The 20,283-nt window shown below is 42.0% G+C and overlaps 1 protein-coding gene across 1 annotated transcript in view; it reads left to right on the plus strand.

Annotated features, from left to right (window-relative positions):
- The window catches only part of LOC140128251 (A.superbus venom factor 1-like), a 114,757-nt gene that overhangs the window by 22,075 nt on the left and 72,399 nt on the right, over positions 1-20,283 (plus strand). Inside the window, exons 4-17 of the mRNA XM_072149810.1 lie at positions 697-767; positions 2,195-2,280; positions 2,630-2,712; positions 4,485-4,572; positions 4,715-4,817; positions 5,757-5,877; positions 6,219-6,334; positions 8,381-8,527; positions 8,724-8,930; positions 9,770-9,973; positions 18,368-18,529; positions 18,606-18,735; positions 18,839-18,913; positions 19,013-19,213. Coding sequence (XP_072005911.1) covers positions 697-767; positions 2,195-2,280; positions 2,630-2,712; positions 4,485-4,572; positions 4,715-4,817; positions 5,757-5,877; positions 6,219-6,334; positions 8,381-8,527; positions 8,724-8,930; positions 9,770-9,973; positions 18,368-18,529; positions 18,606-18,735; positions 18,839-18,913; positions 19,013-19,213 — 1,794 coding nt within the window. The remainder of the gene's footprint in view (positions 1-696; positions 768-2,194; positions 2,281-2,629; positions 2,713-4,484; positions 4,573-4,714; positions 4,818-5,756; positions 5,878-6,218; positions 6,335-8,380; positions 8,528-8,723; positions 8,931-9,769; positions 9,974-18,367; positions 18,530-18,605; positions 18,736-18,838; positions 18,914-19,012; positions 19,214-20,283) is intronic.

The following is a 20,283-nucleotide window of genomic DNA, read 5'->3' on the forward strand; positions in this document are numbered from 1 at the left end:
CCCTCTGGACCACCGTGGGAGATGGTACTAGCTGACACCTGGGACCGGAGTCTAAGCGGCACCTGGTTCTCACCAGAGCACGCTGCAAAGCGGGATGGACTTGCTGTGGCAGGGTGCCACCAGGTTGTTCCACAGGAGCGACTAGCCAGCGGTGGCAGCCAAGGTAGCGGTATAGAAAGATAGTCCAGGCTCGTGGTCAGAAGCAGGCTGATTGTCAGTGCAGGCGGCAGAGATGCAGACCTCAAAGGTGAGGTCCGAGGTCACAACAGGAGATTCACAGGAACAATGCAGGGAAGCTTTCTCTATGGTTAGGGAGCTCAAAGATCCAGCAGGGAATTATGGGAACAGCCAGCCTTTATGGAAAACCGGGAAGTGGCCAGCACCAATTAACGGTGCGCTGGCCTAGCCTGGATGGGAGCAGGATTGTGGAGAGGTAAGCGAGGGCCGGGGGGGCGCCGCGCCACGGAGAGGGACACGGGCGGGCCAGTGATCCGAGACATGGGGCACCAGTGACATACAAATTATATACAAATGTATAGTAGATGAGAGAATGCTAGGATATTGCATTGGGTCTAGGAAATATCAAGATATATACAGAATTTTCACTTACAGAAGGAACAATCAGAATATACTTTAACAAAATCGTGATAATATATAAACATATTTTTGTATAATTATTTCTTCATTATTATTAAGTTTTATACAGGCTTTTTACCGTGACACCGGATCTCAATCCACTAAGCAAATCAGTGAATGTCGAGTTCTGGGTAAGATGGGATTTTTCTCCTGTATATGTCATAGTAGTAAGATGTACATGTTGTGTTCTTAAGTCATTTAGCGTCGCCCCAAGAAGTGAAAATATATCCAAATATCAAAAAAGCAAACAGCTACACCCATGCAAAAAATAGAGCAAAGGTAAAGGGCGGCACTGTAAAAAAGTGGATGAAATCCAATGTAGGTGCAGGCTTGTGAAGGTCCGGCTTAAGACCCCAAAATCTAACTAATCCAATACAGGAAAGCAGCACTGTGCAGATTTGATATTGTGAAAATCATAAGGACTTATCCAAACAAGATTACAGTAAGTCTGAAAGATGTTGTCACACGTACAGTATTGGCTATTGGCTGAGCCGAGTCAGGGTCCTCTATTCCATTTTCATCAGAGTTGTATGTTATATTCTGTAAAATTCCCTTCTGAAACATCCAATGTCTGCCAAAAATAACATTTCTTTATGGTCTAACCAAGGTTTTCCAGTTTTGATGGATTTGTGTAACGTTTGAGATGAAAATTGACTCCACTATGAAACTATTGGTTCCACACTAATACAGGCAGTCCCCTACTAAAGGACACCCGACTTACAGACAACCCATAGTTACAGACAGACCCCTCTGACCTCTGGTGAAGCTTTCTGAATGCTTTACTAAAGTCCCTGATTGCAATAATCAGCTGTAAGGTGTCTGTAATGAAACTTTATTGATAATCCTTGGTCCCATTACAGCAAAAAATGTTTTAACTCCAATTGTCACGGGGGCCAAATTTTTTTTTGTCTGGATCTACAATTATAAAATATACAGTTTCGACTTACATACAAATTCAACTTAAGAACAAACCTCCGGACCATATCTTGTATGTAACCCGGGAACTGCCTGTATAGTGCATCTATATAGAGAATATTATTTCTAATAGTCTGATACATTGGGGCAGATTTATCAAGCAGTCTGAAAGTCAGAATATTTCTAGTTGCCCATGGAAGCCAATCACAGCTCCCCTTTAAAATATTCATGAGCACTGGTAAAATGAAAGCTGAGCTGTGATTGGTTGCCATGGGCAACTGGAAATATTCTGACTTTCAGACTGATTGATAAATCTGCCCCATTATCTAGAAGAATGATGTGCCTTAGATGCTAGGATGCACCTACTGTGGTGGTACAATTTCTAAGATGTGGGCAGCATCAGGCGTGGTCAGTTGCTACAAAGCAGGACCGGTCACCTTAACGTATCACTTACTGTACTGGTAGGTGGTGTGGAGGATAGTGACCCATTCACTTACACACAACACAGTTATTAGATATTTGGCCACCACCAGGTGCCAGTGGTGGTTGTCACTTCTAATTGCACATTTCTATTATGACAACCATGCTTGGCAAAATATCTTGACCAAAACTATATGACTAATATATTTTCTTTTCTTCATAGACTCCAGAGAATGTATTGGTCAAAACAGATTTCATAAAATGTACTGGAATCACTCCCTTAACTTACGCACTTTCTGATCTTGTAAGGTGAGAGACAAATCTTGGGCATAGAGGATCATATACCGTATTTTTCGGACTATAAGGCGCACCATCAATAAATGCCTGCTAAAACGTCTAGGTTCAAACATGAGGCGCACTGGATTATAAGGCACTCCTGATAATAAGGATGAATGACCAGCAGGTGGCAGACCTGTTCAAGGCAGTTGTTGTTTGTAAGTACGGTTCATATATAAGGCGCACTGGTCTATAACGCGCACCTTTGACTTCTGAGAAAATCAACTGATTTTTTGTGTGCCTTAAAGTCTGAAAAATACGGTATCAATGATGATAATATTGATAATAAAGGCAATGACTAGTTTTGCCCTTTATTTTCCAGTTTGGGAATATGGACCATATCAGCAAAGTTTGATGACAGAGCAGTACAGAATTTTACTGCACAATTCGAAGTGAAGGAATATGGTAAGAATGGGACTCAAGTAATTAGGTGTAACAATTGAAAAGTCTAGATCACTTCACCCTCCCATTTTGATGCTCAAACCATGTAAATTATCTGCATTATGATATCCAGTTTTCCTATAAAAGTGAGTGGAGAAATAGTCATATAAGGTCCCAGTGGTCGGATCCACTGCAGTCTGATACTTAACCACTATCCTGTGGATAGAAGATAAGGATCTGTTGTGGAAATACCACTTTGTAGAGGTTTTTATATCAATTTTCCATCCTTAATTATATCTAAAAAAAGAAAGCAGATACTGTTGATACCAGAAGAGAAGGAGGGTGCCCTAAATTACTGCTTCTGCAAGCCAGCTGTTATTTCCTATAGAAAAATAGGAGGAATTTGCTAGGGTTTGTCAGGACAGGATACCTAAATTTAAAAAAAAACATTATCAAATTAGAATTCGCTATTATGTTATTGGAAAATTTTCTCTTTACCCTCGAAAAGCAAAACAAGCAGTGTAATACTTGGTGGACATCATTAGTATCAATCTATAAAATCCTGGGAGTGGAAAGACTTTTTTCCTAAGTCTTTATACTAAGAAGAAGTAATTGGCGCTCACCCCTGTATGACTCTTCAATCTCTGGTTGTAACATCTGTGTCGGTGCTATCCTCTCTCCATGATGCATAGCTGAGGATGTACTGATTTCTGCCATAAGTTTCACTCTGAAATCAATACTGTGAATAGTATTTTATGTTTGGCGAATAATTGGATTGATGTGCAGCACACACTCCTGCTATGTAGCTCTTGTTTATTAACAGTGAAAAACGCTGTTGCGGACAGGCTCTCCATCCACTCATACCTCTCCTTTGCTGTTTGATCGTGATGTCAGAGCTGTGTTCCAATCGTTTTGGGGACCTAGACTCCAATCTCTGCATTCTGGTATCTTGACCTTCTGCCTGTAATCAGACTTCCCTTCTGCCTTGAGTTTCTGTACTGCATTAGCCCTGTTGTTGTGACCTGAATCTGATGAATATTCTGGTATCTTGACCTTCTGCCTGTAATCAGACTTTCCTTCTGCCTTGAGATTTTGTACTTCCTTAGCCCTTTTGTTGTGACGCGAATCTGGTGAATTTTCTTCTTTGTTTGTTTTGTCTTGTCTTCATTTCCATGTTTTGCATTTTGGCACAGAAAGGGAACATCTTTCCCCCTACCATCTAGGGTGAGTGGGGCAAATAGGTAGAGGGGACCAGGAAAGGAACAGTGTCTCTTTTTCTATATTTAGTCTGTTTCCAGAGCCTCCATTACATTGGCATATTTATTATACATACTGACAGAACATGCTTATATAAGAGGAAGGACTAACAAGATGTTCCAAAGGTAGTTGGCCATTTGGAATTTCAAGACTTCTTCCGACTCCATGAAACACAGATGACTGTTGCTGCTATCTTTGGAATGACTTGTTATCCCTCCCTTCCCCATGTGCATATCTTGTTGTCAGTATGTACAATAAAATATACCACGGGTTGAAGTGTCCTACAGGGCCATATCATTTTGAATTATTATTATCATTGAACTTGTACATTCATTGATTAGAGCACAATCCCTACTTCTGTACTCTGTGCAGCAAAGACCCCCCCCCCCAAGGCCACTTATCCTCTAGCAGTGTCTCTTCTATCTCTACTGTGATATTCTTGTGATATGTCAGCTATAATCTTCACACCCAGTGGTAACTTGTGGTACTGCAAACCATTATAATTCCTAATTTCATGCCATGTTTTACATTTATTTTAGTTCTACCAAGTTTTGAAATAAAAATCACTACAAGGAAGAAATTCTTTTACATAAAAGATGAAGAGCTAAGGGTGGACATAGAGGCAAAGTAAGTGGAGGATTTGGGTTGGTTCAAAATTTGGTTACAAATAGATGCGTCTGGGAAGTTTCTATGTCGTTTATCTATGGTGACATCTATGGAGACATCACTAATGAGACTGGTGGTAAAACATTATTCTATTTCTCTCTAGTTATCTCTATGGTAAACCTGTAAATGGCAAGGCCTTTATTCTCTTTGGAATCAAGAGAGACAACGAGAAGACCAGTCTATCGAATACCTTAAGAAGAATAGAGGTAATGATATTATATCTCTTTACCTATATGGCAGATATTTATCCATGAATTCAGGGCAGCACATACAAAGCAGTTCTCCATTAAGCAGGGCCACCCCCTTGAAGTCTATAGTAGGCACCAATGCATCCACTGTATATCAGATACCTGTCCAAGAAGCAGCACCACCACCACCAGGCTTGGCGCAAGCTTTCAGGCTGGGTAAGCAGTGGCAAACCCACCCTGCAATGTTCCTGCAGGCTACGACCCTGTCTACTTCAAATATACCGATAAATATACCTGATAAAAGAGCTTCTAGAAACCTGCTAAAGAACCCTGAGAGACTCTGCAAGTTGATAGGGAAAGCGTACTTCGTTTGGCAGCTGCTAGATGCTGCAGCAGACGGATAACATGAAGCCAGAGACCAAAAGGCTTACCCACAAGGATACAGAGGGACAAACAATAGACACAGACAAACAAGCAGGCTCTGACACAACTGGTCAAAACCAAGGTGGTGGCAAAGCACAGAATCTAATTATTGAGACATTAAGTAAATGTGATAGATGTTGTAAACACAAGTAATAATAAACAGAAATTTGGAAAAGCTATGAGGAGGTTTAATAGAACTGGGCAGCTATATAAAAAAGGTTCCTGGACACCGCCCCCAGCAGTTGCCTGGATCATCCCTGTTGGATAGGGCTTGGTGTTGAGTAACTATGAGGAAGCTACGAGTAGGTTTAATAGAACTGGGCAGCTATATAAAAAAGGTTCCTGGACACCGCCCCCAGCAGTTGCCTGGATCATCCCTGTTGGATAGGGCTTGGTGTTGAGGAACCTACAGCAGAAACCTAAGCTGCTGTTCACTCATACAAAACACAGAGTAAAATTAATGTCACCTAATCCACATTCTGCAGACTTTGGCATGGATGTTACCCGGTATTTGTTATTTCTATTTTGATACAGATCACTGATGGTGAAGGTTTTACTGTATTGAGAAGACAAGACTTGGTGAATTATTTTAAAGAAGAATTGGACATGTTACAGTATACCTTATATGTGTCTGTCACTGTTATTACTGATTCAGGTAGGTGATAGTAATACTGTATCTCCACAACCTTCCATACCTCCAGAATATATCTAATCCAACATTAGTGGAACTTATGTGAGCCAGATGATGAAATATACTTAAGAATCTTCTTGCTTATTTTGTCTAGAAAGAAGAAGTTGGTATGTTATACTATCATAAAACCCAAATTACCACCCCATGCATGGTTTAAATAATACCACCATATAGTGTCAAACACCATACACCCTGGCAGTTGGCTCCCTGTGATCAGACATTTATGCCTCATCTTGTGGATAAGAAATAATTGTCCTTAAAGGGAAGACCCCAATAATATTACTCTACAATGGTCTCTCTTCCAGGCAGCGACTTGGTAGAATCTGAACTGGAGAATATTTATATTGTGACGTCTCCATACAAAATCCTCTATACAAAAACCCCCAAGTTTTTCAAGCCTGGCATGCCATTTGACCTTATGGTAAGTGAAAGGATTTTAGTTCAAAAGATGTTGTATTACAATATAAAATTCTGTTCTGTTTGTGCCTAAACAAACTGTGATATCAGTATTTGTACTGCTGAAAATTAGAGAATCATTTGTAAGATGGTTGGGGATATTATAGATCTTAAACAACCAAAAATCCCCTCGAGGAACGCACCACTGAGTAGAAGAAGCATTGGGGCTCATTTACTAAGGGTCACGGAGTGCAATTTTGTCGGACTGTGCACTTTTTTCAACAATTACATGGCATGGACAGGTATTTAAGTGTCTGCGCTGGGATTGTGTCGCACACGATCCTTTTTTGGCACAACTGTGCTGGTTTCCATATAATCAAATTGGAGGGACGGGATGTCGGACCATCCGACTGATTGTGCCGCAAGCCCAATCACTTAGATGCACCACTAAAAAGATGGTGAACTCTGTCGGACCTGAGCGGGGAAGTGACACATGCAGGATATCGGGCGATCTTAGTGAATCACGGCACAGTGCATTATACACGGACAATGCATTTTCTGTGAACTCCAGCGGCCGGGTAAGTAAATGTGCCCAATTGTTTAAGATGAACATATTTCAAAACTACAATTGGAGAAATTCTATAGTTTATTTTTCCATTTACACAGAAAAATGAGGCTTGTGCCCTCAGGGAAGGTCAAAAAAAAATTTTAAATTCCAAGAAAATCCACTGTTGCGCCATCTTCTAACATGTGTTTTTTATACACATGTGTGGTCCAAAATACACTTTGGGATATTTAATATGCCTTCTCGACCTCTTCTTTTGCCTCTTTGGGTGTTTCAGAGAATTGAAAAGGCAGAAATCGGGGCAGGCTGGGGTGGGCAGAGGCATGAAATCTGAGCTAGAGAATATGGTCTCCATACAAAATCATCTACACAAAAACCCTCCAAGTTTTCCAAGCCTGGCATGCCATTTGACCTCATGGTGAGTGTATGGATATTAGTGCGGAAACGATAGCGAAAAAATTCCCCCAGATTAGATCTGGTCTTAGGTCCAAATTGGTGGAGTTTGCTTCCGATCTACTAAGGGGACATTCAAGCGATCAGAGCCTGTTTTAAGTACAAATTTTTGAAGGCCCTTAATGTAGATGTAATTTCATTTTCTTCCTCAATGTTCACTGCTTGGAACATATTTTGAATGTCAGTTTGTTATTTCGAGTATCTTTCCGTGCGGATGTTCTCAATGCTGCGGCTTACCATGAGTCTGATATTAATGTTGGACAGTACAGGCAATCCCTGACACCCGGCTTAAAGCAGAAAAATATAAAAATCCAATTGTCACTGGGACAAAAAAAAAAATCTTCGACAATACTATTAGAAAATATATAGTTCGGATTTACATATAAATGTAACTTACTGTATATACTCGAGTATAAGCCGATGTATCTGATTTTACCACAAAAAGGCTGAGAAAACTTTTCAGCAGAGGCATGAACTGGTTTTAACTTCCTAACTTATCCTCAGATCAAGCTTTTTGCCCATTTTTGATTTACCTCAACTAGGAATGAGCAGACTCAAACATTGTGATTCAGCCAGAAGAATGGGTTTGGCATTCAGGCTCACCCCCAGCAGTAACACCTGCACTTAGCACTTAGTGCTAACACGGGATCAGTGCTGGTACTGATCTTAGATGTTCACCCATACAAGATGGCGCCACCATCTTGGATCAGTTCCTTGCTCACAGTAACCTCATTGGGGAGGGTCGATCTGTCTCCATGACAGTCCAGAGTCAATGTGACACACCAAGGCTTGTCATTTCTGGAGATCTATTACAGTGTGCCAGTGGTACACTGTAACATCATCTGCAAAATCTCCATATGCTTGCAGTATTGCAGTATATGGGAATATACAGAATAGTAAATAGAATGTTTTTGGAAATGCTCTTACCTCATGCTATAATATTACCAAGGCTTTTAATTAGACTAGACAAATATTTTCCAGTGTTCAGTATTGTCATTATCACATGATAGGGTCAGGTGCTTCAAGTCTAATTTATGTCCTTACCCATCTTAGGTCTATGTCACTAATCCTGATGGGACTCCAGCTCATCGTGTCCCTGTTGTAGCAGAACCAGGAAATGTAAGAGGAGTAACTCACGAAGATGGAACTGTTCGTCTGAGCATAAATACTGCCTCAGACCTAAAGCAGTTGAATATAAAGGTAATATTTCTATAGCAGTAAAAGCCACCATAGAGTACAATTTAGTAGAGTGAATGAGTGGCCTCATGGGTCTGTGCAGTTGACTAATGAACATTTAGGCTTTGATCACACTTATGTTGATCTTTTCTGTTACTTTTGATTATTAAATGATAGAAGCTCCAATACAGCATCAAAAGGCTCATCTATTTGCTTCTAGGTGTCAACCACAGTGGAACAATTAACCAAGGACCAACAAGCTTCTGCCTCCATGGTGGCCTCTCCATACAAACCCACTGGTGGTAACTACCTTCATATCGGTGTCACCGGAGGGGAATATAAAATAGGAGAAAATGTAGTTATCAACTTCATTATCAGGAACACCGACCCCGATGTCCAGACTCAGATCACCCATTACAACTATGTGGTAAGTGATGTGTGTTTTTTGTCTTTTATCAAGTGTAAATCTTATTTGTGATATAAGGATCTAGAATTAAGATCTTTCTACTGCACGTAAAGTTCATGAAGGGGACCAAATAGGCTTATATCATTGGGATATATTTCAATGTAAAAATGTTATTGTGAAATTTCTCTACCGGGATTTGTAGTTTTGGTCAGTATTAAGATGATTATTAATGCTCACGGCTCATTACAATCAATGTGATGTCCACATAATAGATGGACGTACAACATCTGGACACTTTTGGCTAATGAGCTTCCTTATTATTTATTTTTAACCAAAAATTCCCTTATAGAGTATTCAATAGTGGGTTTGTAGCTCAACCCCCCAGTGACCCGGCTGAGGATTACTCAGCTACTCCAACATTTTATGATGAGGTTTCTCTGACCAAGGTCTTTTTCTATTACCAAAAACCCTTAGCAAAGCTTCCTGGAACTTAAGGTTGTTAAAATCAGGTCAATGTATTACTTGAATCCAAGTAGTGTCTTACTTAACAGATCATCTTAAGGACATGTCCCAACTTTTTTCAGAGTTTCGAATGCCTCCATTTGAATCCATATGTAGTAGAGGTCCATATATTTTAATTTGTATTTTGTATCACTAATGAGTATTTTCTAGTGTTGATTTAATGTTGAAGCCAAAGTTCTGGCTGAAAACTAGGCTTGAGGACTCACAATGTTTAGCACGGACCTGAACATTAGAGTTTTGGTCCGTTCATCACTTGTTATGCCACTGATTTCCTCCAAAAAGGTAAAGAAAGAATTTCTAGATGCATAATTCATCTCTCTAATGTTGTATTTATGCAGATCATGAACAAAGGTCGAATAATGAAGGTGGGGACACAGGAGAGGAGTAAAGGCCAGACTCTGGTTACTATGTCACTGTTGTTAACAGAAGAATTTATCCCATCCTTCCGCATTTTGGCTTATTATACCGTGAGCACTGGATCTCACCGGGAGGTTGTAGCCGACTCTTTATGGATTGATGTGGAAGATACTTGTATGGGAACGGTAAGATACTAATTTTATTGAGAGTTTGTATTATTTTAGTTTGGGTGTCAGTTATAGCACAGTAGTAGGCTATATTCACACAAACTTATGCCCGCCGGGCTGTAGCCTGTATGTTCGCCGTGAAGAGGAGGAGTGTTCATTCCTCACTTCTCCATTGCGATGCATGGTGCACTGCGTCGTAACTAAACATGTGTGCACATGTGCCACACTGTATCGCTCCGTGCGCCCATTGCCATCTATGGGGGATGTACGTAAGCTTGTGCCCCCGACAGTCGTGTGAATGCAGCCTTAGTCTTCCTGAATTCCCATATACTGCTCTAAAAAACTCTTCCAAACTCTTTGGTAATAAAGCTCACCTATTACTGCACTTTAGATTTATTTTTCATATTGAAAACAATACAGTCATACACTGAGATAATTGCTGATTAATGTTAAGCATTCAATAGTCCAAAATGTATTTTACTATAATGACTGCTTGCCAAATTCTAACACCCCATTCGATTCTATTACATTTCTTCCCCTATAATCTTCTTATTTTTCATAACTTTTTGTCCAATTGGTTCTTTCTTCCTTATTGATCTATCAGTACAACAATATCTTGGAAGATTCATTTGAGCTAACAATGAATGAGTACTGTATAAATACATTGGGGCACATTTACTTACCCGGTCCTATTGCGATCCGAGCTGTGCGTTGTCCGACGATCTTGAACTCCGCCGCGATTCACTAAGATCCTGCGCCCAATTTCCTGCTTGTGTCGCTTCCCCGATCAGATCCAACGGAGTTCACCATCTTCTTGCCGTATGTATGTAGGTGCATTGTCTTGCAACACAATTTAAATGTTAATTCCTGCGCTCGGTACGAATCCGTCGGATCGGCCGACATCCCGCCCCCTGATTTTTGTCGAATGAAAGCTGGCGCAATTGTGCCAAAATCCTATCGCGTGCGCCATAATCCCCTTTTAAATGCAGCACAAATTGGTAATCGTAGAAATATCTGACGCATATGCGGTCCGCAGACCTTTAGTAAATGAGCCCCATTGTGTAATATATCCTATTAAACCCTGAAATAAGTGACATCATGTGACACAACATGCCATGCTAAGTGGGTGTCCTCTTCTGCCACAAATGAAGTCACTTCACTTCCTGTTGCAGATCACAGACCACATGAATTATCATAGATATTCCACCCATTCAAAAATAATAATGGAACATGACACATACCTGATCGGATTCCCTGTCACAGGCATACCTTCAGCCACCATGTCCGGCCATGTTCTAGCTCCATCAGGGAGCGGCGGTGTCTTTCTCTCCTTCTTAAAGGAGCAGGGCGTTTCCCAACTAGGCTGTCCTAGTCTACTAGCGTGCACTACCAGCCATATACCCCAGGATGCCCTTTTCTCCGCACCTAAGCAAAAGTTCCTAGCTTACTAGTCTTGCTGTATGGTGTTTGTTTCTGTCTGCTACCCGTGTATGACCCTCAGTTGCTCCTGACTCTGATTTGATCTGCGCTCCCTGCTTTACTACACCAGATTGTTTCTTGAGCCTGAACTGTCTGCCACAACCCTCTGCCTGTCCCTGGATTCTGACTGAATGCTGCCTTCCTTCACTACTGTTAGAGATTTTTATCTATGGCTTAACCGCCCTTCATGTTGTACAGTGACTTTCAAATTAACCCTTTCATGGTTGTCCCGGTACCGGGACTTGAACATAAACCAAGACACAGAGTAGAGTCATAGGCAATTAACTTTCAGGGACTTGAAGGGAATATAACTGTCTTAAGATGGCCACCACTGAAAAATGGTAGGGCGTGCCATCTTCTCTAACCACCGGATACAGAGGTGAAGTCTGCATTCCAGACGCCATCTTTCCCTCCCGAGGAAAATATAATAAAATCTCTTTTTTTCAAATTCTTTCTACATCAAAAACTTTGAAATGTCCCTTATCGCCTGTCTCTTTCTTTATGGGCACTCTGAAGGATTCCTGTCACTCTGTCCGTCAAAGTCAGGGGCTCTAAGTGTCTGTTTGCAAATTTGATTAAGTTTTCTCACTTGTACAATCATCAGATCATCTGACACATCCCAAAACTCTCAAACCTTCACTATTTTTCTTTTCTTTTCAACAAAATACTACCAGCCTTTATGTCTATTATATCAACTTTGCACTTTTCCATCAGTCCTACTTAACTCAACAACCTTCTGTCTACTTACATCAAGCCAATCTTCTGTCTGTGCATCTTTCCATTGATGTGAAAAACAAGTCCCCTTTCCCTTTATCTGCAATGCAATTGGCTCAATTCCAATTTACCCTGTTCTCTTCCCATCTTAAATGTCCACAACTGCAACAATGCCAAACTTGTCTCCACAGCTACAGCGAATCCAACACCTCGTGTGACCGACCCCAAAGAAACTAGATATCAGAGTTCCACAGAGGACTCTTTACCAAGTCTCCCTTATTGACTCTTTTACCAAGTCAACTCTCTTTACTGAACTACTCTCTCCTTCACTCTTTACCAAGTCAACTCTCTTAATGACTCTTGACCAAGTCACTACTAGTTCTTACAGTCATCCACAAAGTTGTTCAGACTCCCCGAAAGGAGCTGAATGCGCACCTGGCCAGGGCGGGTCTCCTCTGCATGTGCACAAATTGAGCTCTATGCCTCTATGGCACCAGTCAAACAGTACTATAGACACTATGATAATTTGACTTTCACAACAGAATATCTCTCACTCTAACATCTAAGGGTTACTACTTCCCGTCTCACAGCTTCAGCTAACATCACAGAATGTATGACCATCTGTCACTGTCCAGTCTCTGTCAGTCACCATACAAGTGATCCTTTGCCACATTATAGTGAGCATACTGTTATATATGGACATTTAAGGCAAAGTACATAATATCACACAAGGAGATGACTTTACCCAATCCTTTCAACCAGTGAAACAGAAATGACTTACCCCGACGAGTGCTGGTCACTGGCCGCCTGGACTCCTGCGGAGTTCACCTCGATGGTCAGATGTCCATAAAAGTATGCCCAACCCAGTCAAATCCAAATAATGTTAGAGATTTTTATCTAGGGCTTAACTGCCCTTCTTGTTGTACAGTGACTTTCAAATTAACACTTTCATGGTTGTCCCGGTACTGGGACTTTAACATAAACCAAGACACACTTCAGTCTCTTAGTGCATGTAAAAATCTTCTCTCAGTTTATTTCACAAACAGTCGTATATCAAAAAAGGACAGAAGAGTAATCAAAGAGGCATGAATAGAATACTGCAATGCTATTGGCCATAATGAATTCACCAGCACATTCTGGGAAAAAGTTAATAGCCCTTGTTCACAGACATGTTTATCTTCAGAATGTACAGATAATGGGGGTCATTTACTAAGCACCCGATTCGCGTTTTCCTGGCGTTTTACCCGAATATTTTCAATTTGCGCCGATTTCCCCTGAATTGCCCCGGGATTTTGGCGCACGCGATCGGATTGGCGCATCGGCACTGGCATGCAGGCAACAGAAATTGGGGGCGTGGCCGAACGAAAACCCTACGGATTCGGAAAAACCGCTGCAAAAATCTGTCGCGGAGCTTGCACTTACCTTCAGCTCGGCTCGGTGTATTCCAGTGCGTGTTGGGGAACTTCAGCGCAGCAGGAGGAACTGCCTTAAGAAATCCCAACCGGACCCGAATCCAGCGCAGAGAACGCGCCGCTGGATCGCGAATGGCCGGGTAAGTAAATCTGCCCCAATGTCTCCAGAAGCTTCTTACTAACCAAAACAAGGGATAAGCAATGCTAGAGAACAAGATAAGGAGGAGAACAATCATCTATAACAAGTGTCACAAAAATAACAGGTTACACAAAAATGGCTGAATCATGACATTTAACTGGACAGAGGTCAACTAAAATGTTTGCTTGATCTAACATGGCTGACAGTACACAAGATGTCATCTGAAACCAGTGCGTTCTGCTTAACACAATGGACTCTTACTGACTACCCGCCTTGCCTGACCCCTTGGTACCAGTGTTTCTGTGCTCGCTGGGCCAGCTGCTATCTATAGTGAGACCACAAGAGGTAGAGGCATTACGATCTCTCCACAGAAGATTCCAGATCCCTGTATAGGGGTAAAAGGCTGAATACCGGAGAGGTCCAGGGTTAACGCCCTTAGTGTGAGTCCCAAAGTCACACCAGTTATATAGCACAGGGGTTTCACAACCCTCTGCTTGTTATAGTTTGCTCAGGCCATGGACCCTGCTGGCCAAGCCAAGACACCTGTGCAAGCTTTGCAAGAGGACATGTATGATCTGCACCAGAATCAGGATCAGCGTATGCAGGCTATTGCTAATCACCTACACTCTGCAGCAACCCCTGTAGTACCCAAGGTCCCAGCCACATCAGCTCCTCAGTCTGGCAGCTTCTGTCTGTTCTGCTGACCAGCTTCCACTCCCACCTCGTTATGATGAAAGTGCCAAAGCCTGTCATGGATTCCTGAACTGGTATCTAATCCATTTGAGCTGCATGCTTATCTGTTTCCTACTGAGCGGTGGCATTGATTGTTTGCTTGCTTTCTGGAGAAGCTTTACCATGGGATAATCCTTTCTGGGAGCATGGCAGCCAACTTCATTGTGGGAGCTGTACCCAACTTCATTCAAGAGTTTTGAGCACAAACTCCCTGTGACTCGCCTTGAGATGCCTGTATTCTTTCCTCTCTAAATTGCAGATGTTTTCCAGAGAGAGTTCATCATTGAACCCCTGTCACTGAAAATAGGGGCAATGCACTCTGAGAGCATCTGTTTTTTTTGTTCTGCCCAATTCCTTGGACCAAGTTCTTCTGGGCCTCCCCTTGTTCCTACGCTAGTCCCTGTCCTTTCTGTGAACTCTGAGCCACTACCTTCTAGTGCAGTATGCTGCCTATGAAGATTTCTTCCACAAAAAGGAGGCTGAGATTCTCCCACTACATTCTCCCATATGACTGTCCGATTGATCTTCCTCCTGGACAGGATTATCATCTGTTAATGCAAGAGACTTTGGACATGTCTGAATATATCAAGGAGAACCTATAAAGAGAGTTTTTATAAGGATGTCTTCTTCTCCAGCTGGAGCTGTGTTTTTCTTTGTACAAAAGAAGAATGGGTCTCTTCGACCTTTTATAGATTTACGCAGTTTGAATAAGATCACCATCAAGAACAAGTATCCCTTGTCTTTTATCTCTGAACTCTTTGATAGGATCCGTGGAGCTAAAGTCTTCTCTAAGTTGGATCTCTGAGGGGCCTACAACTTGATCCATATCCATGAAGGGGACGAGTGGAAGACTGCATTCAACACTCGATACGGTCACTACGAGTATCTGGTGATGCTCTATGGTCTGTGTAATGCTCCAGCATATACAAAGTGCTCCTTGCTATACAAAGTTTTTGAGGACTTGAGAACTTCTACAGACAATTTATCTCAAACCTCTCTACACATTCACTGGCCCCATCTCTGCTCTCACGAAGAAGGGGGTGAATGCAAAGAATTGGATTCCTGAGGCTGAATCTGCTTTTTCTGAGCTGAAAAGGTAATTTACTTCAGCCTCTGTTCTTCATCATCCTGACGTCACATTACAAGTCTTTCTGGAGATTGTTGCCTCATCGATGCCGAAGCTCTTCTGTTCCTAAACGAATGGTTAGGGTAAATCCCTGTCCTGTGGCTTTTTCTCCAAGTTCTTCTCCTTTGCAGAAAGAAACTATTCCATTGGATATTATGAACTTTTAGCCAACAAGTTAGCCCTGGAAGAGTGGAGACATATCTTGGAGGGATGTATGTACCCTCTAATTATGTATACAGACCACTAGAATCTTACCTACCTACAATCTGCAATGTGTCAAGCCAGATGGTCACTGTTCTTTGCCATATTTGATTTTGAGCTTTATTTTCATCCTGCTGACAAAAACATTGATGTTGATGTTCTCTCCAGAACTTTTGAGACTATGGACAAGGAAGAAGACCCTTAGCACATCATCAAACATTCAAGAATTGTCTCAGTAGCTCTGCTTCAGGTTAAAGACATCCCACCTGGAAAGAGTTATGTTTGGCCTGCTGACAGAGAAAATATCTGAACCTAGGGACACAATTCTAAGTTTGCTGGTCACCCCGGAACTCTTAAGGCTCTGGATTTTACTTCACATCCAAACTGGTGGCCTACGATTCCTAAAATTGTGTGTAAATATGTTTTTGCATGTTCTAATTGTGCACAGAACAAAAGTACCCATTTCAAACCAACAGGCTTACTTCTACCCCTACCAGTTCCTGATTGGCCTTGGCAGCATATCGCCATTGATTTCAATACAGGCCTTCCTCCTTCACCCCAGTTGTATTGGCACAGCACATATTCCACTTGCATTGACTTCATTTTCACAATGGGACAGATTTACTTACCTGGTCCATTCTCGATCCAGCGGCAGGTTCTCTGTCAAGGATTCGGGTCTTCCGGTGTTTCCCTAAGGTAGTGCATCCGATATCCCCCAGGTGTCGCTGCTACGCTGAAGTACGCCGGAATTCACTGGAGTTCACCATCCGTTGCTGGGTGCAAGTAAGCGCGTGTCAAGCAACACATTTTTAGAAAAAATTCTGCTTTTTTTCTGAAACCATCGGGTTTTCCGAAGGCCTTGCCCCCTGATTTCCATCTGATGCCGGCGCCGACGCATGTGCATGTGCCAAAAACCCGGGGCAATTTGGGACAAATCGGAAATTTTCTGGAAACTCGGCGAAAAAATCGATTCCGGCCCTTAGTAAATGACCCCCATTGTCTCTGATTGTGGCATACAGTTCACATCAAAATTCCAGAGAGATCTGTGTAAACTTCTGGGATTAAAATTAGATTTATCCTACCAGCAACCAATGGTCAAGTTGAACGTGTCAATCAGAGTATTGAGGGATACCTCTGACAATTTGTTTCTGCTCTACAGGATAACTAGGTGCATCAACTTCCCATGTCAGAATTCTCTTATAACAATCATACTAGTTAAACTACTGCTGGATCTCCATTCACTATTTGCAGCTTACATCCTTCCGTACCTCTTCCTGCACCGGCTAGCTCTGAGGTTCCTGAGGCTAATGAGGCGTTTGTTCCCATATTCCTTGGACCATTTGAGGTTCTTCAGCAAATAAACCCAGTGTCTTACAAGCTCCATCTTCCTCCGTCCCTCAGAATAGTTAACTCCTTTCATGTTCACCTTTTCAAACCACTGATTCTGTTCCTGCTTCTGCTCTTGGTGGTACTAGTGATGTTTATGAGGTTAAGGAGATTCTGAACTGCAAGAAAATAGGAAGATGAACCTATTACCTGGTAGACTGGAAGGGTTTTGGTCCAGAAGAAAGATCTTGGGAAGCTGAGGAGAACATTGATGCCCTTGCCCTAATTAAACGGTTTCTGTCCGCTTCAGGTCAGAAGAAGAGGGAGCGTAAAGGGGGGACTGTATCACTGGTAACAAGTTCTGCCTCTGGCCACATTACCCCTCGCAGACTTACCTTCCACCGCCATGTCCGGCCAGGCTCTAGCTGCCATAGGGCGCGGGTGGCGTCTCACTCTCCTTCTTAAAGTAGCAGGGCTATTCCGAATTAGGGTGTCCCAGTCTATCAGCGTGCACCTCCAGGCATATACTCCAGCAAACCCTCTGCACCTGAAGAAAGGTTTCTAATCCTGCTGTATGGTGTTTGTTTCTGTCTGATACCTGTGTGGGACCCAAAGTCAAACCAGTTAACAACCCGCTGCTTGTTACACTAGGTCTCATCGGAGGGATGTGTTATGTGGAGGAAAGAAGACAATATGGAGTAGAATATGACAAAATTCTCTCTGGAATGCTGTCTAGAAGAGAGGAGATATCTGGACCAGAAATATAGATCTTTATGCCATCTTTATAGGAATGGTAATGAAAGACATGAGACTTAAAGAGGACTTGTCAGCCATTAAAAAGGGCACTGGAGCTGCTTACTAAAGTAGGTATCTCCTAGTGCTGCGCCATTTTTAGCATTGATAAACTGCTAGCTGTATCAGACCCTCCGATAAAGCTAGCAAACAGTGCCGTGGTGTACAATAGGAACGCTGGACCATGCTCAAAGTGGTCGAGCGTATTCATGAGGGGGCGGTCCAGGCTTCATGCGTCAGTCACCGCCTCCTAGTCCCGTTCCCTCATGAATACTTTAGTAAACAGCTCCTAGTGCATTTTTGTGGGTGACAGGTCCTCTTTAATGAGCTGTCCTAGGCCAGAGGTGTAGATGGAGAATAGTAGGGGTCTCATGACAGAACCTTGAGAGATGCCAATAGGGAGGGGCTGTGATGAAGAGGTGGTGATATATGAGAAGATCCACATTCTAATGGGAAGATAAATGATGTTAACAAATGTATCATTTCTACAGCTGCGAGTAACAGGAGAGAAAGACAGAGACAATATGATTCAACAACCCGGAACCTCCATGATGCTGAAGCTACAAGCGGATTATAATGCTACTGTGGGACTGGTGGCTGTGGATAGAGGTGTCTATGCGATCAACAGTAAACTGAAGATCAACCAGGGCAAGGTGAAACATTGAAAGGGAAAAATGGTTTCTCAAAACAGTTTACAGTTTTCACTGAGTATTTTCTCCTTCTGTAAAGTTCTGGGAGTCGGTGGAAAGATACGACATTGGCTGCACACCGGGAAGTGGTGCCGATACACCAGGGGTGTTTTATGATTCCGGCCTTGCCCTGCAGACAAACTTCCAGATAACAACTCCTCAGAGATCAGGTGATTCATTATAAATGTTTCCAAAATGGTTGGGGATTGGTCACTTAGTAACACCACTGATCACAAAGTAGATCCTTTTGACTTTTGTCACATTTTTCCACAGAGCCAATATGTCAGCCTCAACTAAAGCGAAGACGACGTGCCTCAGCCATACTGATTCAAGAAAGGGACAAAAAAGGTAAAGATTGGAGAATAAGTGGTCACCTGCTCAAATTCCCGGCTTGTGTGTGTTTTGGAGAAGTTACTATGTTCACAATGATCTTCCTTCTCCTTCCAGCATCACAATACTCAGGACTGGAGAAGACATGTTGTAAGGATGGTATGCTTAAAAACCCCATGGGTCATACCTGTGAACGTCGGACACGCCATATTCAGGATGGACAAAAATGTATTGACGCTTTCCTGGACTGCTGCAAACACATCAAAAAGCAAATAGAACTTGAGAAAGAACTTCATAAAGATGATGACGATGCAAGAAGTAAGGAAATTATACTACAAAGTGGCAAAGATCCAACTCATAAAATACAAAGAAAATTGAAAAATCTCCCTGATTGTTGAAAGAGGGCAAGTTGCAGGTTCAGTATCAGCTGACTTCAGGATCATAAACTGATTATTTATCGGTGGACAGCAGGATATTATGTTATATAATCCACTATTTTGGAAGGTATCAAGGATAAATTTTAATTGAAGAACTTCTCCTTTTAAGACAATTCCTACTTGTTTCAGTAGTTCAGTATGACTAAATTGACTCATAGGAATCCTCTGAGCTGGTATTCATTTATTTATGACCTTTAAGGCTACAGTCTGAATTGAAAGCTGGCCATGTATCTGTGGCCACTGCCCAAGCAATCCATTTGTATGGAAGCACCAAACTTAGCCGCGTCTAGTTGCTTGGCCAACTCTCCATTTGTCTTGGCATCACTTCCTGTTGCTTTTAATAGGTCAAATAAATGAACTTTTTTTTTTTTTTTAAATCAATTTTTATTGAGGTTTTATATTTACAATAACATGAGGTTACAGCCATATTATTCTGACTTGATATCATTTCTCGTCAGCATAATTTCACATTTATCTAATTCTTTCACCTCTGTTATAAAGTTGCATGTAACAACAACAACCACATTAACATTAGCAACCTTAGTCTTCACGAGCAAAACAGAGCAAAGTGTCTCTGCTTCGTTTTGATAAAATTTTTACCACAGACAGTAGGGTGTGAGCTACTATGTACTTGTGTAGTGGGTTACCTTAGGGTAGACGAAGGCATATGTGCCCACCTTTCATTCATATTATTTAGTCGGATAAACCTGCGCCGCATGGTGATAGTGATGGGTATAAGGTCCCACTTGTCCCAAGTTGCCTGGAATTTGGTCAGTGTTTGGTTCCGTAGGGCTACTAGACGCTCAAACGTGCAATGTTCTGCTAATCTATCTAAAAGGGAGATGATTGATGGTGCGCTCTGGTTTTTCCATCCCTTAGCTATGAGGAGTTTCGCTGTTAGGATAATGTGGCCCACCATTATCTCGCTTTTTTAGGTATCGTGTGCAGATC

The sequence above is a fragment of the Engystomops pustulosus genome, chromosome 4 (genome assembly GCF_040894005.1).
Source record: "Engystomops pustulosus chromosome 4, aEngPut4.maternal, whole genome shotgun sequence".
Classification (NCBI taxonomy): Eukaryota; Metazoa; Chordata; class Amphibia; order Anura; family Leptodactylidae; genus Engystomops; species Engystomops pustulosus.